The sequence below is a fragment of the Heterodontus francisci genome, chromosome 20, assembly GCF_036365525.1.
Source record: "Heterodontus francisci isolate sHetFra1 chromosome 20, sHetFra1.hap1, whole genome shotgun sequence".
In the NCBI taxonomy this organism is placed as follows: Eukaryota; Metazoa; Chordata; class Chondrichthyes; order Heterodontiformes; family Heterodontidae; genus Heterodontus; species Heterodontus francisci.
Genome location: NC_090390.1, coordinates 62,866,299 through 62,888,923, shown reverse-complemented (window position 1 = coordinate 62,888,923; position 22,625 = coordinate 62,866,299). Strand labels below are relative to the sequence as shown.

Here is a 22,625-nt window from a genome sequence, read left to right as displayed (position 1 = left end):
AAGCCCAATATCAGGCCTCACCATTCTGGCACCCAAAAATGGGCACATCTGAATTTCGACCTCTACAATTCGTACCTTTCTCCATGCAGCTTGCACTTGGTTTCTTAAAGGTGGAAGTCCTTCAGTGCTAAACAGTGGCACCTTCCTTAGCTTCACTTTCCTCCACTTTGACAGATTGATACCATCACACTTCTTTCTTCACCTCCCTGATGCCACTTGGCACACACTCCTCAACAGCTAACCTTACCTTCATATACTCAATATTCATGCAGGATGAAAATGGCACACAATACCCACCAAAGGCAGACAACCAGTGGAGGCATCCCCGCCTTTAAAGCCCTCATGCCTTATGAGGACTAGGCCATGGAGCTCATGGTGAGCCACTCTGTTCTTGCTGTTGGAGATAGCAAAGTTGGCAGCATTTTGAAAGTGCCAGATCAGTGACTGAAAACCTATACTATTGTCCTGGCATTCCTGTGAAGCACTGTACTGACACAATCCCTTGCCTTCTTCTCTGTCTCCTGGATCCTAAGGGGCTCATCATATTTAGCTTCGATCCTCATTTCCTGCAGATCAACTACAGCAACAGGAGCAGGAAGATAATAATTATGGGAAGTGGGTGGCACAGTGGCGCAGTGGTTAGCACCGCAGCCTCACAGCTCCAGCGACCCGGGTTCAATTCTGGGTACTGCCTGTGCGGAGTTTGCAAGTTCTCCCTGTGACCGCGTGGATTTTCGCCGGGTGCTCCAGTTTCCTCCCACAGCCAAAGACTTGCAGGTTGATAGGTAAATTGGCCATTATAAATTGCCCCTAGTGGTGGTAGGAGAATTGAGGAATGGTGGGGATGTGGTAGGAATATGGGATCAATGTAGGATTAGTATAAATGGGTGGTTGATGGTTGGCACAGACTCAGTGGGCTGAAGGGCCTGTTTCAGTGCTGTATCTCAAAATAAATAAGTGGGATAAAGAACGGAGATGTAGCTGCCACCTTGCCAGATATGATGATCAGGAGGAGAATTGATGATGGAAAGGGAGAAATAAGGAAAGACTGTTTCCATTGGCCGGAGGGTTCTTAATCATTTTCTATCGTCCACCTGACAGGAAGACTTGAGATGTATAGAATCATAGAAAGTTTAAGGCACAGAAAGAGGCCACTTGGCCCATCGTGTCTGTGCCGGATGAAAAACGATCCACCCATTCTAATCCCACCTTCCAGCATTTGGTCCGTAGCCCTGCAGATTACGGCACTTGAGGTGCATATCCAGACTCCTTTTGAATGAGTTGAGGGTTTCTGCCTCAACTACCCTTTCAGGCAGCGAGTTCCAGACTCCCACCACCTCTTTGTGAAAAAGTTTTTCCTCATCTCCCCTCTAATTTTTCTACCAATCTATAAATTCATGCCCCCTCGTCACTGACCTCTCTGCTAAGGTGAATAGTCCCTTCACCTCCACTCTACCCAGGCCCCTCAAAATGTTGTACATTTCAATCAGATCTCCCCTTAGCCTTCTCTGTTCCAAGGAGAACCACACCAGTCTATCCAATCTTTCCTCATAGCTGCATTTTTCCAGTCCTGGCAACATCCTCGTAAATCTCCTCTGTACCCTCCCTAATACAATTACATCCTTTCTGTAATGAGGTGACCAGAGCAGCACACAGTACTCAAGTTGTGGCCTAACCAATGAGTTATAAAGTTCCAGCATAATCTCCCTGCGCTTATATGCTATACCTTGGCTAATAAAGGAAAGGATTCCATCTGCCTTCTTAACTACCTTATTGACCTGTCCTGCTACCTTAGCAATCTGTGGACGTTCACTCCAAGGTCCCTCACTTCCTCTACACTTCTCAGTATTTTCCCATTAATCATATATTCCTTTGCCTTGTTTGACCTCCCCAAAGGCATCACCTCACACTTCTTCAGGTTGAATTCCATTTGCCACTTTTCTGCCCATCTGACCAGGCCTTCCTACAGCTCTCCTCCTCGCCATCTACCACACGGCCAGTCTTTGTGTTGTCCTTAAACTTCTTGATCACGCCCCCTACATTTACAGCCAAATCGTTAATACATAGCACAAAAGGCAGGGGACCCACTACTGAGCTCTGTGGAATGCCACTGGAAACAGCCCTCCAGTCGCAAAAACACCTGTCAACAATTACCCTTTGTTTCCTGCCACTGAGCCAATTTTGTATCCACCTTGCTGCATTTCCCTGGATCCCATGGGATTTTATTTTTTTAACCAGTCTGCCACGTGGGACCTTGTCAAAAGCCTTGCTAAAATCCATGCAGACCACATCAACTGCACTACCCTTATCTATCTTCCTTGTTTCTTATTCAAAATATTCAATCAATAAAATTGTACCTGGAGGAAGACTGCAATTTCAGGCCCTTAGGCTTTATACAAGGTTAGGAGTTGTTGAAGGTTATGAAAACAACATGATCACCTTTTCACACTTTGAAATAGCTTTTCAGACAGACCTCTGGATACCTTTTCCATTCTAGATTTCGAATAAGCTGATTTGTGCCTTAGACCTTCTTGATTCTTTTCAACAAATAAAGCACATACCCATCAGAAACACAATGTGCTGCTGTTAGAACCCAACATGGTTGGATTAAAGATCCTCCACATATGTGTCTTCTCATCCGGATGGATGCTTGCCAAGGATTTGCATTAGCATTAGTCTCTGTGCCATAAAATATTCCAGGCAATTCTTCATTTTGTTCATCACTGGCATTGTGTTGACTTATATTATCTTCACTTTCAAATTCGTTACCAGAACCTGTGACAGATTAAAAGGTTCAACCTGACATTCATGCAAAAAAAAATACTGTTGAGGTGATTTGCATCAATGATAGCAAACCCACAGTAAACTGTGGGTCTTAATTTAAAGGAAGTTAATTCAAATTATTTGATAGCTCATATTTTTAGCATTATTTTCTCACTTTTCTGCATTATTTACATTACTTAATTCAAACTATTAGATGATTCTACTTTCTTTAGCAGAAGTAATTATATTGAATTAGCAGAAATAAACTGTGGCTGATAAGTGGAAAATATATGGTAGGGACTAAATTGTATAGCCCTTGAAATTAGGTACGGGGATCACAACGTGTGATTACCCAGCGCCAGTTCAAAGCGATGCAGGTAGGATGCGGAACTCAAGCTACCTGCTAATTACAATGATTGTTGTGTGCAGCCCAGTGCTGAATAAGCTGCTGAGCGTCTGCACACCTCAGCAGGGGATACAAGTTGAGCACCATTAAAACTAGCTTGTACTACTTAAAGCCAGACTGTACCTCTTAAAGGAGAGGTGCACACTGGCTGCAGCAGGGACTGAAACTGGTTAAAGAAGAGTGGAAGACCAGGAAGAAGTTACAAAAATGGCACAATAGGTCAGAAGGTGTGCCTCAAGGTTCTTGGATGCCTATTTCTGTACTCAGCCCCATCAAAGTACTCATCTGAGTCCTCTGTAACAGAATCATGTGCAATCTTGCCTTCCAGAGAGCGGGAATCCATGCGATCCCCTGCCCCTGGCCTGGCTGCAGCCCATTCATGCTCCATAATTCACAATGTGCAGACTCTGTCAGTATCTAAGCTGGTGGCTGCGAGTGGCAGATGGGCATGCATGGGCAGAAATGCCTGGTACATTGGCAGGCCTGCCAGAAACCTGCAGTCACTGTCAAACAGCAAGGATGAACCCGGCTCCAATTGGCACAGGGCATTGCACAGAGCTTGGAGCCCATCCTTTCCAGCGCGGAAGTGGTGGCCAACTGTATGAGAACACTTGCACACCCAACCATCATGCAGTGGCTGATGACCAATGTCTCCACTACAGCACAAGCAGAAGCCACCCAGTGTCTGAGTGGTGCAGTGGAAGCTTAGGCTGAAGTCATGAAGTCTCAGCTTGTTGCCTTGCAAGCCCAGTTTGGTGCTATGCAGGCTCAGACTGCTGCCCCATAGCTGTGGCATCACACCCCCTCCACCAACACCCCCACCCCACCAGGACTGTACCAGTGGCTCCATGGAGCATAAACTTGATGTCCTCTCTTAGGATGACAGCATTCACGCGCCCATCATTGCCATTGCCCTTGCTGTTGTCCATCAGCCAGCCAGCCCGGACTTCTGCCACTCATGGCAAGGTAGTGCAATCCAAAGCCAGGCCTTCTAGGCCCAGAATTACTCAAGGGTGTCCTGCAAGGCTGCCTATACTCTTCCCCATTTAGCCATTCTGCAGCCATTGGGTAGCACTAGGCCAATCTAAGGCACCCAGAAGACAGGAACTAAGTAAATGCACAAGGGTGAATAGTTGACTTTTGTATGGAATATTGGATATTTTGTTGGTAAAAATTAGTAAGGAATGATTGTTTTGTGGTGGTTTTTATTTCAGGATTGTGGCCAGTGATGGTCTGTAACAGAGGGATAGTAAGGTGTGGGACTGGTGTTTTATTCATGGGAACTGAGTCCAATTATGCACTCACAGACTGTCCATCCAGAACGTGGATGTGCCAGCTGCCTCATCCCTTCCTCTTCTTCCTCCTCTTCCTCCTCTACCTCCTCCTCATCATCCACTTCCTCCTGCTCCTCTTCTTCCTCCTTCTCCTGAGATGCTTGCTGAATCAAGGCAGCAAGAACCATGCCATCACAATGGCCAGGTTGTGGAGCATGCAACAGACCACCACAAAGCAGGACACCCACTTCGGCAAATACTGGACAGCTCCTCTAGAGTGGTCGAACCAGCAGAACAGCCGCTTAGCAACCCAATCATCAGCTCGATGGCATTCCTCATGGCAATGTGGCTATCATTAAATGAATGCTGAGCACATGTAGTTGGTTTGTGGGGGGAGGTCAACAGCCAGGTGTAAAGCAGATAGACCAAGTCACCAAGCAAGCACCCTCTAGTTTGACCTCGTAGTTGAAAGATCACTGGAACTGACTGGTGCAAGATGAATGTATCATAACTACTGTCAGTATAGCAAGCACACACCATACATCATGCCAACAGTACATTGAGCAAATGGTAACCTTTGCAGTTTCGGTACATCTCAGCATTTGTGATCCCCACTCTCTGTTCCCTCTCTCTCTCTGTTCTCCCCCCCCACTCTCTGTTCCCTTTCTCTCTGTTTCCCCTGCATCCCTCCCCCAACCCCCCACCACATCTCTCTCTCTGACAGTTGCACTGAGCAGGAGCACTCAGCACACCAGCTTTGTAATCGTTCAGTTTGTTTAAAAACATTGCGCTGACTTTCACAGCTCAGTTGATGAAGCAGGAACGCACGTCTCAACCTCGGACAGATTTGGGGTTTTCCAGCGGCTTTTAAAAAAAAGTCAGGAAACCTTGTATCTGTCAATGTTGGGAAGCTTGCTCTTGCTTCAGCAGCTGAGCTGTGAAATTGACAACGCGATGTTTTTAAAAAGGCCGCTCTGCAAGAAGAAGGCAATGGGAAATTTCCCATCTCCAGTCATGGAGTCTTGAGAAGGATGAGGAATGGCCCCGGGTACAGTTTGCATCCGCGGGCCATATGGAAACCTTTTGCAGGCCGTATTTTGGACAACGCTGATCTACAAGATGCACTGCAGTAACTCACCAAGGCTCCTTAAGCAGCACCTTCCAAACTCGCAAACTCTACCACCTTGAAGGACGAGGGCTGCAGATGCATGGGAACATCACCACCTGCAAGTTCCCTCCAAGCCACACACCATCCTGACTTGGAACTAATCACCGTTCCTTCACTGTCACTGGGTCAAAATCCTGGAACTCCCTTTCTAACAGCACTGTGGGTGTACCTACATCCCAAGCACTGCAGCGGTTCAAGAAGGCAGCTCACCACCACCTTCTCAAGGGCAATTAGAGATGTGCAATAAATGCTGGCCTAGCCAGTGACGCCTACATCCCCCAAACAAATAAAAAAATGAATGGTTACAGCACCAAAGGAGGCCATTCTCTGTAAGAACTACCCAGCTGGTCTTATTCCCTGACTTTTCCCCATTGCCCTGCAATTTTTTTCTCTTCAGGTAAATAACCAATTTCTTTTTGAAAGCCAGAATTTCCCTCCACCACATTCTTGGGCAGTGCATTCCAGATCCTAACAACTCACTGCTTTAAAAAGTTTTCCTTGTGTTGCTGTTGCTTCTTTTGCCAATCACCTTAAATCGATGTCCTTCTAACTCTTCTGCCAATGGGAACAGTTTCTCCCTACATATTCTGTCCAGACGCCTCATTATTTTGGACACTTCTATCAAATCTCCTCTCAACTGTCTCTTCTTTAAGGAGAATAGCCCCACCTTCGCCAATCTATCCTTGTAACTGAAGTGTCTCATCCCTGGAATCATTTTGTAGATCTTTTCTGCACCGTCTCCAATGCCTTCACACCCTTCCGAAAGTGTGGTGTCCAGAATTGGACACACTACTCCAGTTGAGGCTGAACCAGTGTTTCATAAAGGTTCACCATAACGTCCTTGCTTTTGTACTCTATGGCTGAATTTTACTGGGATGGCAGAAGACTCACCTTCAGGGCCCAAAGCAGGAGCCAACTCCAATTAGCCTGCTGGCGGGACCCAGGGACACATATTGCCGGCAGTGTTCAATTAAGTGGCCACCACCTGGCCACCATCCAAGCTGCCAACCCAATCAGAGGGCAGGTAGCTCAGCAGCCTGAGCAGTGCCATTGCTGGTGGTAGCCATTGCTGAAGCTTCAGCTGCAGGGAGAAGATGGCTCAATGGCCAGGTGCTCCTGAATAGGATAAGTGAGGTTGGGGAAGGCTAATAGGCAACAGTGATCAGGGTGGGGGGGTGGTCGTCATAGCAGCGGTGCCATTGTTACGGGGATGGCTCCTCTGTGGGCCCTGGAATGCCCAGAAAGTAGGGCCCGCCTCAGAGCCTGCTGGGAGGCTACCAGGTTTCACTGGGCAGTCTCCCCAAGTGGTGGCGAGGCCTCCCGATGCGGGCAAAATGCCCATGGAGGCAGGAAGTGGATCATAATTAGCTACTTCAGTGGCTCAATTGGCCTCCCGATAGGAGGCCTATCTGCCAACTTTCCAGCACTAGCAAATGGTATGGTGGCGGGAAGATAAAGGGCAACCCCGAAGTCTTGCCCAATCATTCTGCCATCTTTCCCGCCTCCCAGCCTTTCCCCAAAGGGCTTTATTAACCACTTTCTCAACCTGTCCTACCACCCTCAACAATTCCTCTTCTCCTGCAGCCCCTTTGGAATTGTATCCTTTATTTTATGTTGCCTCTCCTTATTCTTCCTACCAAAATTTATCACTTCACACCTCTCTGCATTAAATTTTATCTGCCACATGTCTACCCATTCCACCAGCCTATGTCCTCTTGAAGTCTATCTCTATCCTCCTCATAGTTCACAATACTTAAAAGTTTTGTGTCATCCGCAAATTTTGAAATTGTGCCCTGCACACCTAAGTCTGGGTCATAAATATAGATAAAGAAAAGCAGTGGTCCTATTACCGACTCCTAGGGAAACCCACTATACACCTTCCTCCAGTCTGGAAAACAACCATTCATCATGACTCTCTGTTTCCTGTCACTCAACCAACTTTGTGTCCATGCTGCTACTGTCCTTTTATTCCTGTTCTGTGGTACTTTATCAAATGCCTTTTGGAAGTCCATGTAACCACATCAATCGCATTACCCTCATCAATTGTCTCTGTTACTTCATCTAAAAACTCAAGCAAATTAGTGAAACATTCTTTGCCTTTAACGAATCCATGCTGGCTTTTCTTAATTAATCCACAGTTGTCCATTCTGATCCAGTCCTGGTGACTTATTAACTTTAAGTAAAGCCAGCCTTTCTAATACTTACGCTTTATCAATTTTTAGCCCATCCATTGTCGCAACTACCTTCTCTTTCATTACCACTTTGGCAGCATCTCTTTCCTTGGTAAAGACAGATACAATGGAGTCATTTAATACCTCAGCTATGTCCTCTGCCTCCATGCGCAAATCTCTTTATTTCTCCCTAATCGGCCCTAGTCCTCCTTTTACCACCCTTTTCTTATTTATATACCTAGAGAAAACTTTTATGTTGGCTGCCAGTCTCTTCTCATGCACTCTCTTTGCTTTTCTTGTTTCTTTTTTCACTTCCCCTCTAAACATTTTTTATATTCAGCCTGGTTCTCACTTGTATTATCAACCTTCCATCTGTCATATGTGCCTTTTTTCTGCTTCATTTTACTCTCTATCTTTTTCATCACCCAGGACTACTTGCAAGCCAAACAGTATAAGCAGCATGCAATAGACAGAGCTAAGCGATCCCATAACCAATCAGATATAAGCTCTGCAGTCCTGCCACATCCAGTTGTGAATGATGGTGGACAATTAAACAACTAACAGGAGGAGGTGACTCCACAAATATCCCCATCCTCAATAATGGGGGAGCCCAGCACATCAGTGCAAAAGATAAGGCTGAAGCATTTGCAACAATCTTCAGCCAGAAGTGCCGAGTTGATGATCCATCTCAGCCTTCTCCTGAAGTCCCCAGCATCACAGATGCCAGTCTTCAGCCAATTCGATTCACTCCGCATGATATTAAGAAATGACTGAAGGCACTGGTTACTGCAAAGACTATGGGCCCTGACAATATTCCGGCAATAGTACTGAAGACCTGTGCTCCAGAACTTGCCACACCCCTAGCCAAGCTGTTCCAGTACAGCTACAACACTGGCATCTACCCAGCAATGTGCAAAATTGCCCGGGTATGTCCTGTGCACAAAAAGCAGGACAAGTCCAACCCAGCCAATTACGGCCCCATCAGTCTACTCTCAATCATCAGTAAAGTGATGGAAGGTGTCATCGACAGTGTTATCAAGCAGCACTTGCACAGCAATAATCTGCTTACTAACGCTCAGTTTGGGTTCCACCAGGGTCACTCATCTCCTGACCCCATTGCAGCCTTGGTTCAAACATGGACAAAACAGCTGAACTCCAGAGGTGAGGTGAGAGCGACTGCCCTTGACATTAAGGCAGCATTTGACCGAGTATGGCATCAAGGAGCCCTAGCAAAACTGGAGTCAATGGGAATCGGGGGGAAACTCTCCACTGGTTGAAGTTGTACCTAGAGCAAATGAAGATGTCTGTGGTTATTAGAGGTCAATCATCTGAGCTCCAGGATATCACTGTAGGAGTTCCTCAGGGTAGTGTCACAAGCCCAACCATCTTCAGCTGCTACATCAATGACCTTCCTTCAATCAGATGGTCAGAAGTGGGGATGTTTGCTGATGATTGCACAATGTTCAGCACCATTCGCGACTCCTCAGATACTGAAGCAGTCCGTGTAGAAATGCAGCAAAACCTGGACAATATCCAGGCTTGGGCTGATAAGTGGCAAGTAAATTTGCGCCATGCAAGTGCCTGGCAATGAACCTCTCAAACATGAGAGAATCTAACCATCTTCTCCTGACATTCAACGGCATTACGATTGCTGAATCCCCCACTATCAACATCCTGGGGGTTACCCAGGTTGACCAGAAACTGAACTGGAGTAGCCATATAAATACCATGGCTACAAGAGCAGGTCAGAGGCTAGGAATCATGCGGCGAGTAACTCACCTCCTGACTCCCCAAAGCCTGTCCACCATCTACAAGGCACAAGTCAGGAGTGTGATGGAATACTCTCCACTTGCCTGGATGGGTGCAGCTCCAACAACACTCAAGAAGCTCAACACCATCCAGGATAAAGCAGCCCATTTGATTGGCACCCCATCTACAAACATTCACTCTCTCCACCACCGACACACAGTGGCAGCAGTGTGTACCATCTACAAGATGCACTGCAGTAATGCACCAAGGCTCCTTAGATAGCACCTTCCAAACCCGTGATCTCTACCCCCTAGAACAACAAGGGCAGCAGGTGCATGGAAACACCACCACCTGGAAGTTCCCCTCCTAGCCACATACCATCCTGACTTGGAACTATATTGCCATTCCTTCACTGTCACTGGGTCAAAATCCTGGAACTCCCTTCCTAACGGCACTGTGGGTGTACCTACCCCACATGGACTGCAGCAGTTCAAGAAGGCAGCTCACCACCACCTTCTCAAGAGCAATTAGGGATAGGCAATAAATGCAGGCCTAGCCAGCTACGCCCAGATCCCAGGAACGAGTAAAAAAAAAATTTATCCTACCTTTGTCCCTTGTGGGAATGTAGCTCGACTGTACCTGAACTACCACATGTGTGCAGTTGATGGTGCCCTGCACCATGGGAAAGCCAATTAGCCTGACAAAGCCACATGTACATTCCTGCTTCGCTCTGGTTGTCATGCAGACCCCCACCTGCCAAGGATGAGGCATATTAATTTTGTCATATGAACATTGATTTTAAACTGTTACTGGAGTGAAGAAATGACTTGTTTGAAGATCACCAGACACTGGGTTGGAAGGACACTTGCGTACTAAGAGACGCTGCTTGCGGAGACAAAGGACCATGTCCTGCTCCAATTAACCCAAATAGATTTTGATTACCAGACATTGAAGGTGTAAGGAAGTGCATTCCAGGCCCTCCTAAGATGATACAATCCACAGAAACAGGACTGCTTAAACCAGCTGGTTACATGACTAACTGGCTGGTCCAGCTTTTTTGAACTAGCCACAGGACAATTTGAATTCAGAAGGCAGTGTGCAACTGAAGCTGGAACAAGGAAGCCTCTTTCTCTCTCTCTCTCACTTTCTCCCAAGCCACTGGACCCATGGAAGGCATGTAAACCTCAAGAGAGAAAAGACTCCTACATCGGAACAAATTGAAGCATGAACTGGGCCCCAACGAATTGCGAGACTTGCCGGCAACCAAAGACTCCACATTGAACTTAAAGGACTGTAACTACCAGATATTGCCTCAAACTTTTCCCCTTTATTCCATCTACTTTTTCTGTCTCTATCTGCGTCTGTGTTTATCGTGTATGCATGCTCACATGGTTGCGTCGCATATTCGTAGTCGTTAACCGGATTAGAGTTTAAGATTCTACCTTTCTTGTTTAAATCTAAGGAAACCTGTTTGACTTCTGTGCCTTCAAGTGGAGCAGTGAACAAGGATTCACTAAGGGGGAGCTAAAAACATGAAGTTTTAAAATTAAACCCTGTTATGATTAAACCAGGAAAAGGCTGTGAGGGAACCCCTAGACTCCTTCTCACCTGGTCATAACAAAGTCAGAAAGAATATAATTAAGTCCCCTCTCCTGGCAGATGACGCCTCTGTCACCTCTCAAATGCAGCAATGGATGGCGACCTGTGAGATGTTAGCTATGTTGCATGGTCCAGCCTGGAAGAATCCTTACATGTAAATGTTGAGGGCCACATTCACTTTCATGATCATGGGCAGCACCATCCTTGGATGGCTGTGAGGCTGTAGGTTTGGTTATCAGAGGTGGCAGAGTTCTGTGACCACGTCCTTCATGAATCATAGCCACCGAGCACACTGCTCCTGTCTTAGGTGGAAGTTGGAGAAGCACCCTAGGTGGATAAGGCCTCCTACTGAGTGCCCTTCTCCTCCTCCCTCTGCGAGCAACTTGTCTTCTTTGCTGCCTCTGCCCCATCTCCCTCTCATGCTGTAGCCCAAGGGAGATTGCTACTTTAGCCCCCATTACTGGGAGCAAGAGGTATGCTCAGGCCCCTGGAGTCACATCAATGCCTTCCGTACATGCAGCACAACTCCCTGCAGACTTCACCAACTGTTATCAACTCCACTGAAAACGCAGCACTTTCACAAACTCAAACATAGATAGTAGAAAGTAATAAGCAACAAACCTGCAATTTGGAGAATAATGCCTTCAAATCCCACTGGTGGGGAGTACCTTGTGCTGCTGACCGCATGGTTAAGGGATGGTGTTAGCTGGAGTGCCAAGGTCCAAAATGGAAGACATCAAATCAGTACTAGACACTAACTGATGTCACGATCTGCCTAGTCTGCTTGCTTCTGGCGCATGCACATAACGCCTGTGTTAATGCCCACCTGTCGCTCCAAAGCTCCTGGCACTACAGAGCTGAACTTAGCGGCAGTAGCTGTTAGTATATCATGGTCCTTGCTTGCAGTTGCACAAGGGTTTCAACAGGCAGTGTGCAGCGTGAACAAGCCATCACAAGGTGCAGCTGGACTGGTCTGAACTGTTGAAAGCATTAAGAAGATGATTGTAGTAATGGATCAATCTGTCTGAATCTTGCAAATAAAGTCAACCACTTCCTGTTGTGTTGCCAAATGTGATCTGTCTGAAACTCTTACATGTTATCAGCAGTTCTAGCATATCCACTGAAAGCAAAAAAGAAAATGTTGACATGCTCTCACTAAGCAAGAAAAACAAGAATAAAATAATAGCCATTGAGCGCATCCAGCAGGAAAGTCAAAGGTTCATGAGCTACAAGTGGAACATTGTTAGGATGTTCTAACACAGGATTTAAGTGTCAAGCAAAACTAAATATGATAGAAGTTGCTATTGTAGTTGCTCTTCCAGTTGTTTTATTTTTTTCAAGCCTGAGAAATAGCCAAGTTGAAAAAAAGTGTAAGGAACACTATCACGTCATGTCAGGATTAGCAGACAGTGGAAATTAGACAAGTAAGCACATTGATTTATTGCATGGTTAATAAAGGAGAGTCTATTCTTGACTCATTCGCCCTGACAGAAAATGAAATTTAAAAGCATGACAGAGTAATGGGAAAGTTTGATGGGCATATCACCAACAAAGCAAGTTAATTCACTGAGACCACAACAAGCCGTTGCATCTGTAGATTCAATCAAAGACGCAGACAGGAAAGTGTAACATTTCAAACACTAGCAGTAATGGTAATAAGTCGGACAAATGTGACACACAACAGGGAGAACTGCCCAACTGCAAATGCTACAAATGTAGGCGAAATGAGAATTTCACAAATGTGTGTTTTCCAAGCAAAGGATGCTTACACCAAAAGAAAATGATGCATGATCCAGAAAATAGTGATCATCAAGAGGAAGACTGTCCAAATGAACTATATATGAATACTCTATTAGAGCGGTGGAAGATAAAGATAATTGGGTTGACGAAATCATGGTCACCAACACTGAAATCAATTCTAAGCTCAACTCTGGTGAACAAACCACCGCCATAATTGGGACCAACACAAGATACAGCTCAAGAGCAAAGCAATATAGGCAGCACTCACCAAGAACAAAGTAAGATGGACAAAAGACACTGGTCGTCACCTGCCAAGGAAAGGTATACATTTGGAAACTTCCAGTGGTGAACTGTGACATTAACGTGACTCTCGTTAAGGTATCTTGGGGGTGGTTTTCGCTTTCACTGCTTGAGTGAGAAGTGGAAGAGCAGATCATCCAGCTGTTATAGAAACAGCCCAATTTTCATTCCATTGATTTGTTGGAAATTAGAATTGAGTTTCTTCTGTACTGGGTTGGCAATCCATGCCACCAGTTACTGCCCAAGCAGTGGAAGTGAAAATATACCCATTATGTGATACTAAGTCAGGTAACAAAAAATGTTAAGGTAGATCAGGCTACCAATACTTGAGAAAGAGTGATAGGACTGATGGTTATGATACATGCCAGAAAATTATAAAGTGAAGCTAAACTCAGACGTATTATCAATGATCCACCTAGGAGAGTACTTCTAACATTATATATGGTTAATTAAGGAAAGAGCTGTAACAAATGGAGAAAATGGATGTGAGCAAAAAGGTGGTACCACGGGTGAGGTCTATTGTGGTACTGAATTAGAGAAACTTTGATCAGATTATACTTTAAATCCAAGGACTTATACAAAGCAATTACCTAAAGCTAACAATTTACACTTAAAGAAATTACACATAAACTTGCCAATGCACGAGTCTTCTCCATTCTTGATGCAAAGTCAGGTCATGGGCAAGTAACTTTTAATGCGAAAAGCAATAAACTAATTATGTTTAATAACTTTATTTGGACAATGTAGAGACACATGTATGCCATTTGGAACCTCATCAGTGCATCAAATGTACCAGTGAAAAGTCGATGAAATCCTCAACAAATTCAAAGGAACTAATCTGATTGCCTACACATGATGCATACGACAAAAACATCACTGAGGTCAGAAGGAAAATCTAAAGTTCAATAAGGAGAAAATTCAAGTTGCAGTTTCAAAAGTAACATCTTTTGGTTACAATAATCACAATAAAATCTTAAACCAGATCCTAAGAAGGTCAAATACTTTGAAATTTGAAGTTCCATAGGTAAATGTGGAGCTTGAGAGAGTCATGGTTTGTTGAATTACTTTAGGGAATTTGCATCAAGAACAACGCACTAGGTGAATCTAATGAAAAATTGTATGAAGCATTTGGGTTAAACAACATGTGATCCTAAAATTCCCAATACAGTGTTACATTATTATGGTAACAAACAATTCACCGTATCACCAATAAGCCATTTGTTCAATTGATTATCTTCCTTGAAAAGTTCAGGAAGGGCAGATTCTTGAGCTTGAATGCATTGTGGCAACTTCCAGCAAATAAAATGTAGGAACAAAAGAAACAGGAGCAGGAGTAGACCATATGCCTCTCAAGGCTGCTCCACCATTTATTATGATCGTGGCTGATATTCTGTCTCAACTCCACTTTCTCACCCATTCCCCATATCCCTTGATTCCCTGAAAGACTAAAAAATCTGTCTATCTCAGCCTTAAACATACTCAATGATGGAGCAGCCACAACCCTCTTCACAACCCGCTGAGTGATGAAATTTCTCTTCATCACAAATATGTAGGGAAAATCACAGATAGGTGTAGGAATTATAGGGTTGTAATAGTAGGTGATTTTAACTTCCCTAATATTGACTGGGAATGCCTTAATGCTAAGGGATCAGATGGGGAAGAATTTGTTAAGTGTGTCCAGGATAGTTTTCTGAAGCAGTATGTGGATGGCCCTACTAGAGAAGGGGCTACACTCGACCTCCTCTTAGGAAATGAGGCTGGGCAGGTGGTTGATGTGTCAGTGGGGGAGCACTTTGGGACCAGTAACCATAACTCTATTAGCTTCAAGATAGTTATGGAAAAGTATAGGACTGGTCCTCAAGTTGAAGTCCTAAATTGGGGGAAGGGTAATTTCGATGGCATCAGACAGGAACTCCCAAATATTGATTGGGAGAGACTGTTTACAGGTAAAGGAATGTCTGGCAAGTGGGAGGCTTTTAAAAGTGGGATTGGAAGAGTTCAGGGCCGGCATGTTCCTGTTAGATGGTAGGGCAAGGCTGGCAAGTTTAGGGAACCTTGGTTGACGAGGGATATTGAGGGTCTGGTCAGGACAAAGAAGGAGGCATATGTTAGGTACAGGCAGCTTGGATCAAGCGAGTCCCTGGAGGAATATAAGGGATGTAGGATTACACTTAAGAAGGTAATTAGGAGGGTGAAAAGGGGCCATGAGATTTCCCTGGCAGATAAGATAAAGGAGAATCCTAAAAGATTCTGTAAGTATATTAAGAGTAAAAAGGTAGCTAGGGAGAGAGTAGGTCCCCTTAAGGATCAGTGTGGTTATCTATGTGTGGAGCCACGGGAAATGGGCGAGGTCTTAAATGAATACTTCTCGTCTGCATTTACCGTGGAGAAGGTCATGGAAGCTAGTGAGTTCAAGGGAGGGAACATTCAAGGGAATGTCCTGGAGCATATGAACATTACAAAGGTGGAGGTGTTGCAGGTTTTGAAGAGCATTAAAGTGGATAAATCCCCAGGGCCCGACCAAGTGTATCCTAGGATGCTATGCGAAGCAAGGGAGGAGATTGCTAGGGCCCTGGCAGAGATTTTTGTATCATTGTTAGCCACGGGTGAGGTACCAGAAGACTGGAGGATAGCTAATGTTGTGCCTTTATTTAAGAAGGGCAGCAGGGATAAGCCAGGGAACTACAGGCCGGTGAGCCTTACATCAGTGGTGGGAAAGTTATTGGAAGGGATTCTGAGAGACAGGATTTATATGCATTTGGAAAGGCAAGGTCTGATTAGGGATAGTCAGCATGGCTATGTGTGTGGGAAATCATGTCTCACAAATTTGATTGAGTTTTTTGAGGAGGTGACCAAGAGGATTGACGAGGCCAGGGCGGTGAAAGTTGTCTACATAGACTTTAGCAAGGCCTTTGACAAGGTCCCACATGGTAGGCTGGTCCAGAAGGTTCGAACACATGGGGTCCCGGGTGAACTAGCCAATTGGATACAAAATTGGCTTGGTGATAGGAGGCAGAGGGTGGTAGTGGAGGGTTGTTTTTCAGATTGGAGGCCGATGACCAGTGGTGTGCTGCAGGGATCGGTGCTGGCCCTCTGTTGCTTGTCATATATATTAATGACTTGGATGAGAATGTAGGGGGCATGATTAGTAAGGTTGCAGATGACATCAAAATTGGTGGTATAGTGGACAGTGAAGAAGGTTGTCTAAGGTTACAACAGGATATAGATCAACTGGGAAAGTGGGCGAGGGAGTGGCAAATGGAATTTAACGCAGACATGTGCAAAGTGATGCATTTTGGGAAGTTAAACCAGGGCAGGACATATACAGTGAATGGCAGGGCCCTGGGGAGTGTTGTTGAGCAGAGAGACCTTGGGGTGCAAGTACATAGTTCCCTGAAAGTGGCAACACAGGTCGACAGGTGGTGAAGAAGGCGTATGGCATGCTTGTCTTCATTGGCCGAGGCATTGAGTATAAGAGTTGGGACGTCATGTTACAGTTGTACATAATGTTGGTTAGGCCGCACTTGGAGTACTGTGTGCAGTTCTGGTCGCCGCACTACAGGAAAGATGTGATTAAGCTAGAGAGGGTGCAGAAAAGATTCACAACGATGTTGCCTGGTTTGGAGGGCTTGAGTTATAAAGAGAGATTGGATAGGCTGGGTCTGTTTTCCCTGGAACGAAGGAGGCTGAGAGGGGACATGATAGAGGTACATAAAATTATGAGAGGCATAGATAGGGTAGATAGTCTGTTTCCCATGGTAGGGGTGACTAAAACTAGAGGGCATAGATTTAAGGTGAGAGGGAGGAGGTTTAAAGGGGATCAAAGGGGTAAATCTTTCACACATAAATGGTGGGCATCTAGAATGAGCTGCCAGAGGAGGTGGTGGAGGTAGGAACAGTAGCAACATTTAAGAGGCATCTTGACAGGTACTTGAATGAGCAAGGCATAGAGGGATATGGAATTAATGCAGGCAGGTGGGATTAGTATAGATAGGCATTATGGTTGGCATGGATGCGGTGGGCCGAAGGGCCTGTTTCTGTGCTGTACAACTCTATGACTCTATCTCAGTCCTAAATGATCAACCCCTTATCCTGAGGCTTTGCCCCCGTGGTCTAGATTCCTGAGCCAGGAGAAATAATTTCTCAGTGTCTACCCTGTCAAGCCCCTTCAGAATCTTGATTCTTCAAAACTCCAGAGAGTATAGGCTCTGTTTACTCAGCCTTTCATCATAGGACATCTTTCTCATCCCAGGAACCAATCTAGTGAACCTCCGCTGTACTGCCTCCAATGCAAGTATATCCTTCCTTAGTTGTAGAGACGAAAACTTTGCATAATACACCAGGTGTGGTCTCACCAAAGCCGTGTACAAATGTAGCAATACTTCCTTATTCTTGTACTCCAATCCCTTTGCAATAAAGGCCAACATGTCATTTTCCTTCCTAATTGCTTGCTATACCTGCATGCTAACTTTTTCTGTTCCTTGCACAAGTACACCCAAATCTCTCTGAACATCAACATTTTCAGATTCCTGCCTTCTAATAAATATTCTGCTTCTCTATTCTTTCTCACAGTTCCCCACATTATACTCTGTCTGCCATCTTGTTGCCTACTCACTTAACCTGAATATTCTCAGGAATTATGCTCATCAAAGGCACTGCCTTATTATCCTGCTTATATTAATGATTCAACATTGAATATAACTGGTCCAGTCTGTGTTTTTCTCATGCTGAAATTGTTCTGCATACAATACAATGCAGTGAAAAGTACATACTGTTTGAGCAACTGGCAACAGGACATGAATCCCAGTTTGGTGTTCCAGTTGCATTCTGAATATAGCACCAGGGTTGTTCATCACCATTGAGATTCCTGAGTAGAAATAAAAATAATTAGAGTCCTTACAACTTGGAAAGTATTCATGGCATTACTATAGTGGTATTCTAAGCACTGTGATAGAGCACACATTTAAACTGTTTTATTGCAAGTTACAAATTACAGCTTGATAGAAGTGACAGATTTATGTTGTAGCCCTGAATCCATGTGTTAACATTGCTAAGTTTAATATTGGTGGCATACCTAGTTTTGCACAATTTTGCAAGATGCCCTTGTTACACTGATGGAGGGAACAATTATGAAATATGAATTGAACTGGAGGAATTATGAAATAAAAAGTCAACTGTTGAACTGAACTACAAAAATGGACACATTTGTGCCACAGAAAAAAATGGAGCAGAGGTCATGTGACCCCTCCCATACTGTCAATAAACATAAAAGCAAAATACTGAAGATGCTGTAGATCTGAAATAAAAATAAGAAATGCTGGAAATACTCAGCAGGTCTGGCAGCATCTGTGGAGAGAGAAGCAGAGTTAATATTTCAGGTCAGTGTCCTGATGAAGGGTCACTGCCCTGAAAAGTTACTCTGCTTCTCTCTCCACAGATGCTGCCAGACCTGCTGTCAATAAACATGTTTGGCTGTTGAAGATGAAACCCATATTTCACGTCTGAATTAGCTTTGGGGAAAACACATTGAAATGAAAAACGGTCCACTCCATGCTAACGACTCCTATCTGCAGGAATGGAGCTAACAAAAACTTTTACAGACAGACTGACTCCAAAGACAAGGCCAAAATAATAGGTGTGAAATAACACCTATTTATCAAAAAGAACCCTATTCAGACACTAACATGTAATAATGGTTCCCATATCCTGGAACATTATACGAATCACCACAGGGAAGAGAGCCCTTAGTCACCTGATCGACACCCCTACTTGAAAAGTTTCTACCTTAAAAGTAGCTCTCTGGAGAGAGAGAGACGGAACAGCCAGAGAAGTTCTTTTTCAGCCAGAACAGCTGCGAGACAGTTCCAGCTAAGCAGGAGCCCTGTTGGTAACATCTTTTAACTACTGCAGGAGAGAAATTGCAAGGTGACTTTGAAACTCCCCCATCTGTAAAAGTGAACCAGAATTTCCACCATTGACTACGAATTGAGGCTTAACCACAAGAAGCCTGCGACACTTCATCCCTTTCAAGACAAAGAACATTCATGCCTGCACCTTTGAAAGATTTCTTCCCAAAAAGCTTCTAAAGTTTTTTTTAAAAACAACAATAATTGGACTCTAACTGCATGCTACCACTCTTCCTCTATCTTCTCTTTTGTGTATGTATGTGTGTGCATGTGTGAGTGGGTGAAGTCACAAGTATTTTTCGGTTCTTGGCTAAAAATAAATATTTATCTTTCTTTTTTAACCTACAAGAAAACCTGTCGTTTGTCTATTTATTTGATCCTTAAAACACTCAGGGACTAAAACACTATTTTTAAAACACTATCTGTGGTCAGTTGAGAGGTGAAAAGTGTAAATCACCCACACCACTTCCCATCTGTCCATAACACCCACTTTACATGTGCTGTGCACACCCAAACCGCATTTAATATCGACATTGAAGCAGTGACTGCAAACTGGTTTGTTTTACTGAAAGCTGATCAGCTACAGACCAGAGTTGCTACTCTGAATATTTCAATGTTAAGGCTGATGGATTTAGTGCTCCACTTGCCCTGCAGTTGGCTGAAAAGGACCAGAAAGAACAGGAACATGTAGTCCAGGGGTCAAGGTGGCTTACAAAGCAGACAGTAAAGTCCTACAAGTATTCAATGATTGGATCTGCCATCCCAGGCATGGTACCTGGAAATGACTGAGGAATAGTGACTGTGAAAATGTTGTGTTACCCCGTTAATGAAGACCAGCAGGCTCGATCAAATATCTATATGGCACACCCTGAATTTCTATGTGTTGGTCTCTGAATGCATTTGTCTCTGAATTTCTATATGTTTTTGAGCTCTTTCAAGGAAAGCACTGTTAACATATACTGTCAGTCTTTTTGTTGTGCACAGATATATCAAGAGGTGAAGGGTACCTTATTACAAAGTGCCAACAACTCCGTTATAGTCTATTTGATGGACAGCTCCAGCATGATGCAGTGATGCACTTTGGAAAGAAGAATGGGAGACAACATAAATTAAATGTTACAATTTTAAAGGGGTTGGAGGAACAGAGAGACCTAGGGGTTCGCATGCACAAATCTTTGAAGGTGACAGGATAAGTTGATAAAGGTGTGAAAAAAAATCATACAGGATCCTTCATTTTGTAAAGAGAGGCATGGAGTGCAAAAGCAAGGCGTTTATGCTTAACGTTTATCAGTCAGTGGTTAGGTTTGAGGTGGAGTATTGGACTGGAACTAGGAAATAAAGCTGTGATTTTGCCATAATAACCTAACTGGTTCACTAATGTCCTTCAGGTTAGGGAAACTAACACTCCTACATGTGACTTTAGTTCCACACATGGCGACGTCATGCACACACTGTGAAGTTAAAACCCAACAATGCCTTCCCGTCAACACCCCAACCCCTCCCCACCCAACCGTCCTGGCAGGTCGGATTAGTTAAAATCCAGACTCACTGTCCTGAAGATAATTAGGGATGGGATATAAATTGTAAGCATCGCCCACTTCCCAGGAGCAAATTAAAAAAAAACAAATTTGAAGATTCTGCAGGCACAAGCTCCGCCATTTCATCTCATGCTTATTGATCATCCTTGTCCCGTAGATAAGTCTGGATTTTCCAATTGGTTCCAACAGATTCGCACTTGCCAATCAGGTAGAACAAATTCAAAAATTGGGTGATCTCCACCCACATTTTGCCAGTCCCATTTTCTGCTCTCATTTCTAATGGACACAGGATGTCATGCTCATTTTCTGGTAATTGTATACAAATGAGGTGAAAATGACACCATGGCTTTATATGCCCCATTTTTCATCAATCCCTCAATTGGCACTGTTTCAACTTCTTGCCCATTTAAAATGGGCATTTTGGGCTTGGCACAAGGTATTGAAGAATTTACAGAACCCAGCATCAGTATTCTTTTTTCAAGGGTTTTTTTTTTCCTTTTAGTTGTTGCCAATTACTTTGTTTGTTTGCAGTTGTTGTGGTCCTCTCATTCTCCCATCACCCTCATCGTTTCAGACCAAGCATGATAGGATTCCCATTGGGAATTCTCCTTCATCTTTGCTTTTTTGGAAGAAGAGACAGAATTTAGAGGGATGCCAGGTTGATCAGGCAGTAACCGAAGTACATGATACCCACACAATGGTACGTCCATGCCAGAATATACAAATACAGATAAATACACCTGCATTTGTTAGGGGAGCTATGCCTGTGGAGACTTTGCTTTACAAAAGAAGCCATCACTAGATTATGACATATGCTATAACTGGACCTAAAATCCACTGCCACTGCATTGGTAATGGTGACTCAGCTCAAAATTGTCCTTTAATTATTTACTACAGGGTCACATGCTGACACTGACATCAATCAACTGTGCACTAATGCATAAAGCAACACATTTTCATCACCTTGCTAATGGACAGTTGGTAGCTCCATGACATGGTGGAAGGTGGAACTGTAAAAGCTGCTCCCATGCTGTGGTGAATGCTGGCAGCAGGGAAGTGCAACTGAAGGTGAGTGAAGTACAAGACAGGGGAAATGACTTCCAAGAAGTTGGCAGCAGCGTCAAGCAGTGAAAGCACACTCTCCGAGAAGGACTGCTGTGAGCAGCAGCCTCTTACCAGGCCATGGCTGGAGCTCTTCAGTGTCACTGTCAAAGCCTTCCCAGCCTGTCAGTTTCACTGAAGAAGCACTCCACGCTATGCACAAGTCTCAGTGACCCTGGCGAGTTCCATGCAGCTTAGGAAATAGATCTGCTGCCTGTTAAACCCAGAATCCGTAGTTAAAACCTAATTTAATTGATTAGAATATTTAAATGACTTGCGCAACAGCTGCAAGGACCTTCCCTGCTTGCCTTCAAACCCATGTGGAAGCTGGAAGAGGGGAGGATGATTTTGGGCCCCTGACCCAATGCCACTTTTAGGTCCCCACATGCACCCAAACCTGCACCCCCCCCAACCACCTGGGAAAACTCCCTCCAATGCCATTATTTTAATGTGCAGCTCATTTGCAATCAGCAACCCACCATCTTGCAAGTGAATGGGTCGTGTCACAAAGCCTTCCTTTCAAGTTGGCCACCATGCCATCGCTGTTTACTCAGAAAGATACATCTTTGAAGGAATCCTCAGAGATCAAGGTGACTCTCTGCAGTCGAGGCTGATGGCATCTGTCCTTTCACATGATTCCAGCTCAACAGTGCTACAATGGGGAGCAGTCATCCATCAGAAATGTTATAGAGCACACCACAGGCATGCTGATAGGTGCTTGGATCAATTTGGAGGCCCCCTATGTGGGTCTCAAGGCCCTTATGGTGTGTCCATGTTTTTCAATTTTGCCTTGCAGAAGTAGCATCCTCCTAAAGGACATCATGGGGAGCAAGGGAAACAGCAAGTGCAACAGCCAGATGAAGTAGTGGAGGACAACTGACTGTCAGCTGAAAGAGACATTTGTGTCAGT

The 22,625-nt window shown here is 44.5% G+C and overlaps 1 protein-coding gene across 4 annotated transcripts in view; it reads right to left on the bottom strand.

The window, feature by feature from the left end:
* Positions 1-22,625, bottom strand: part of LOC137380955 (hyaluronan-binding protein 2-like) — a 59,698-nt gene that overhangs the window by 5,619 nt on the left and 31,454 nt on the right. For all 4 annotated transcript variants that reach the window (XM_068053371.1, XM_068053368.1, XM_068053370.1 and 1 more), the window contains 2 exons: positions 17,943-18,037; positions 2,562-2,775 (listed from right to left, as the gene is read on the bottom strand). In XM_068053371.1, coding sequence (XP_067909472.1) covers positions 2,562-2,775; positions 17,943-18,037 — 309 coding nt within the window. The remainder of the gene's footprint in view (positions 1-2,561; positions 2,776-17,942; positions 18,038-22,625) is intronic.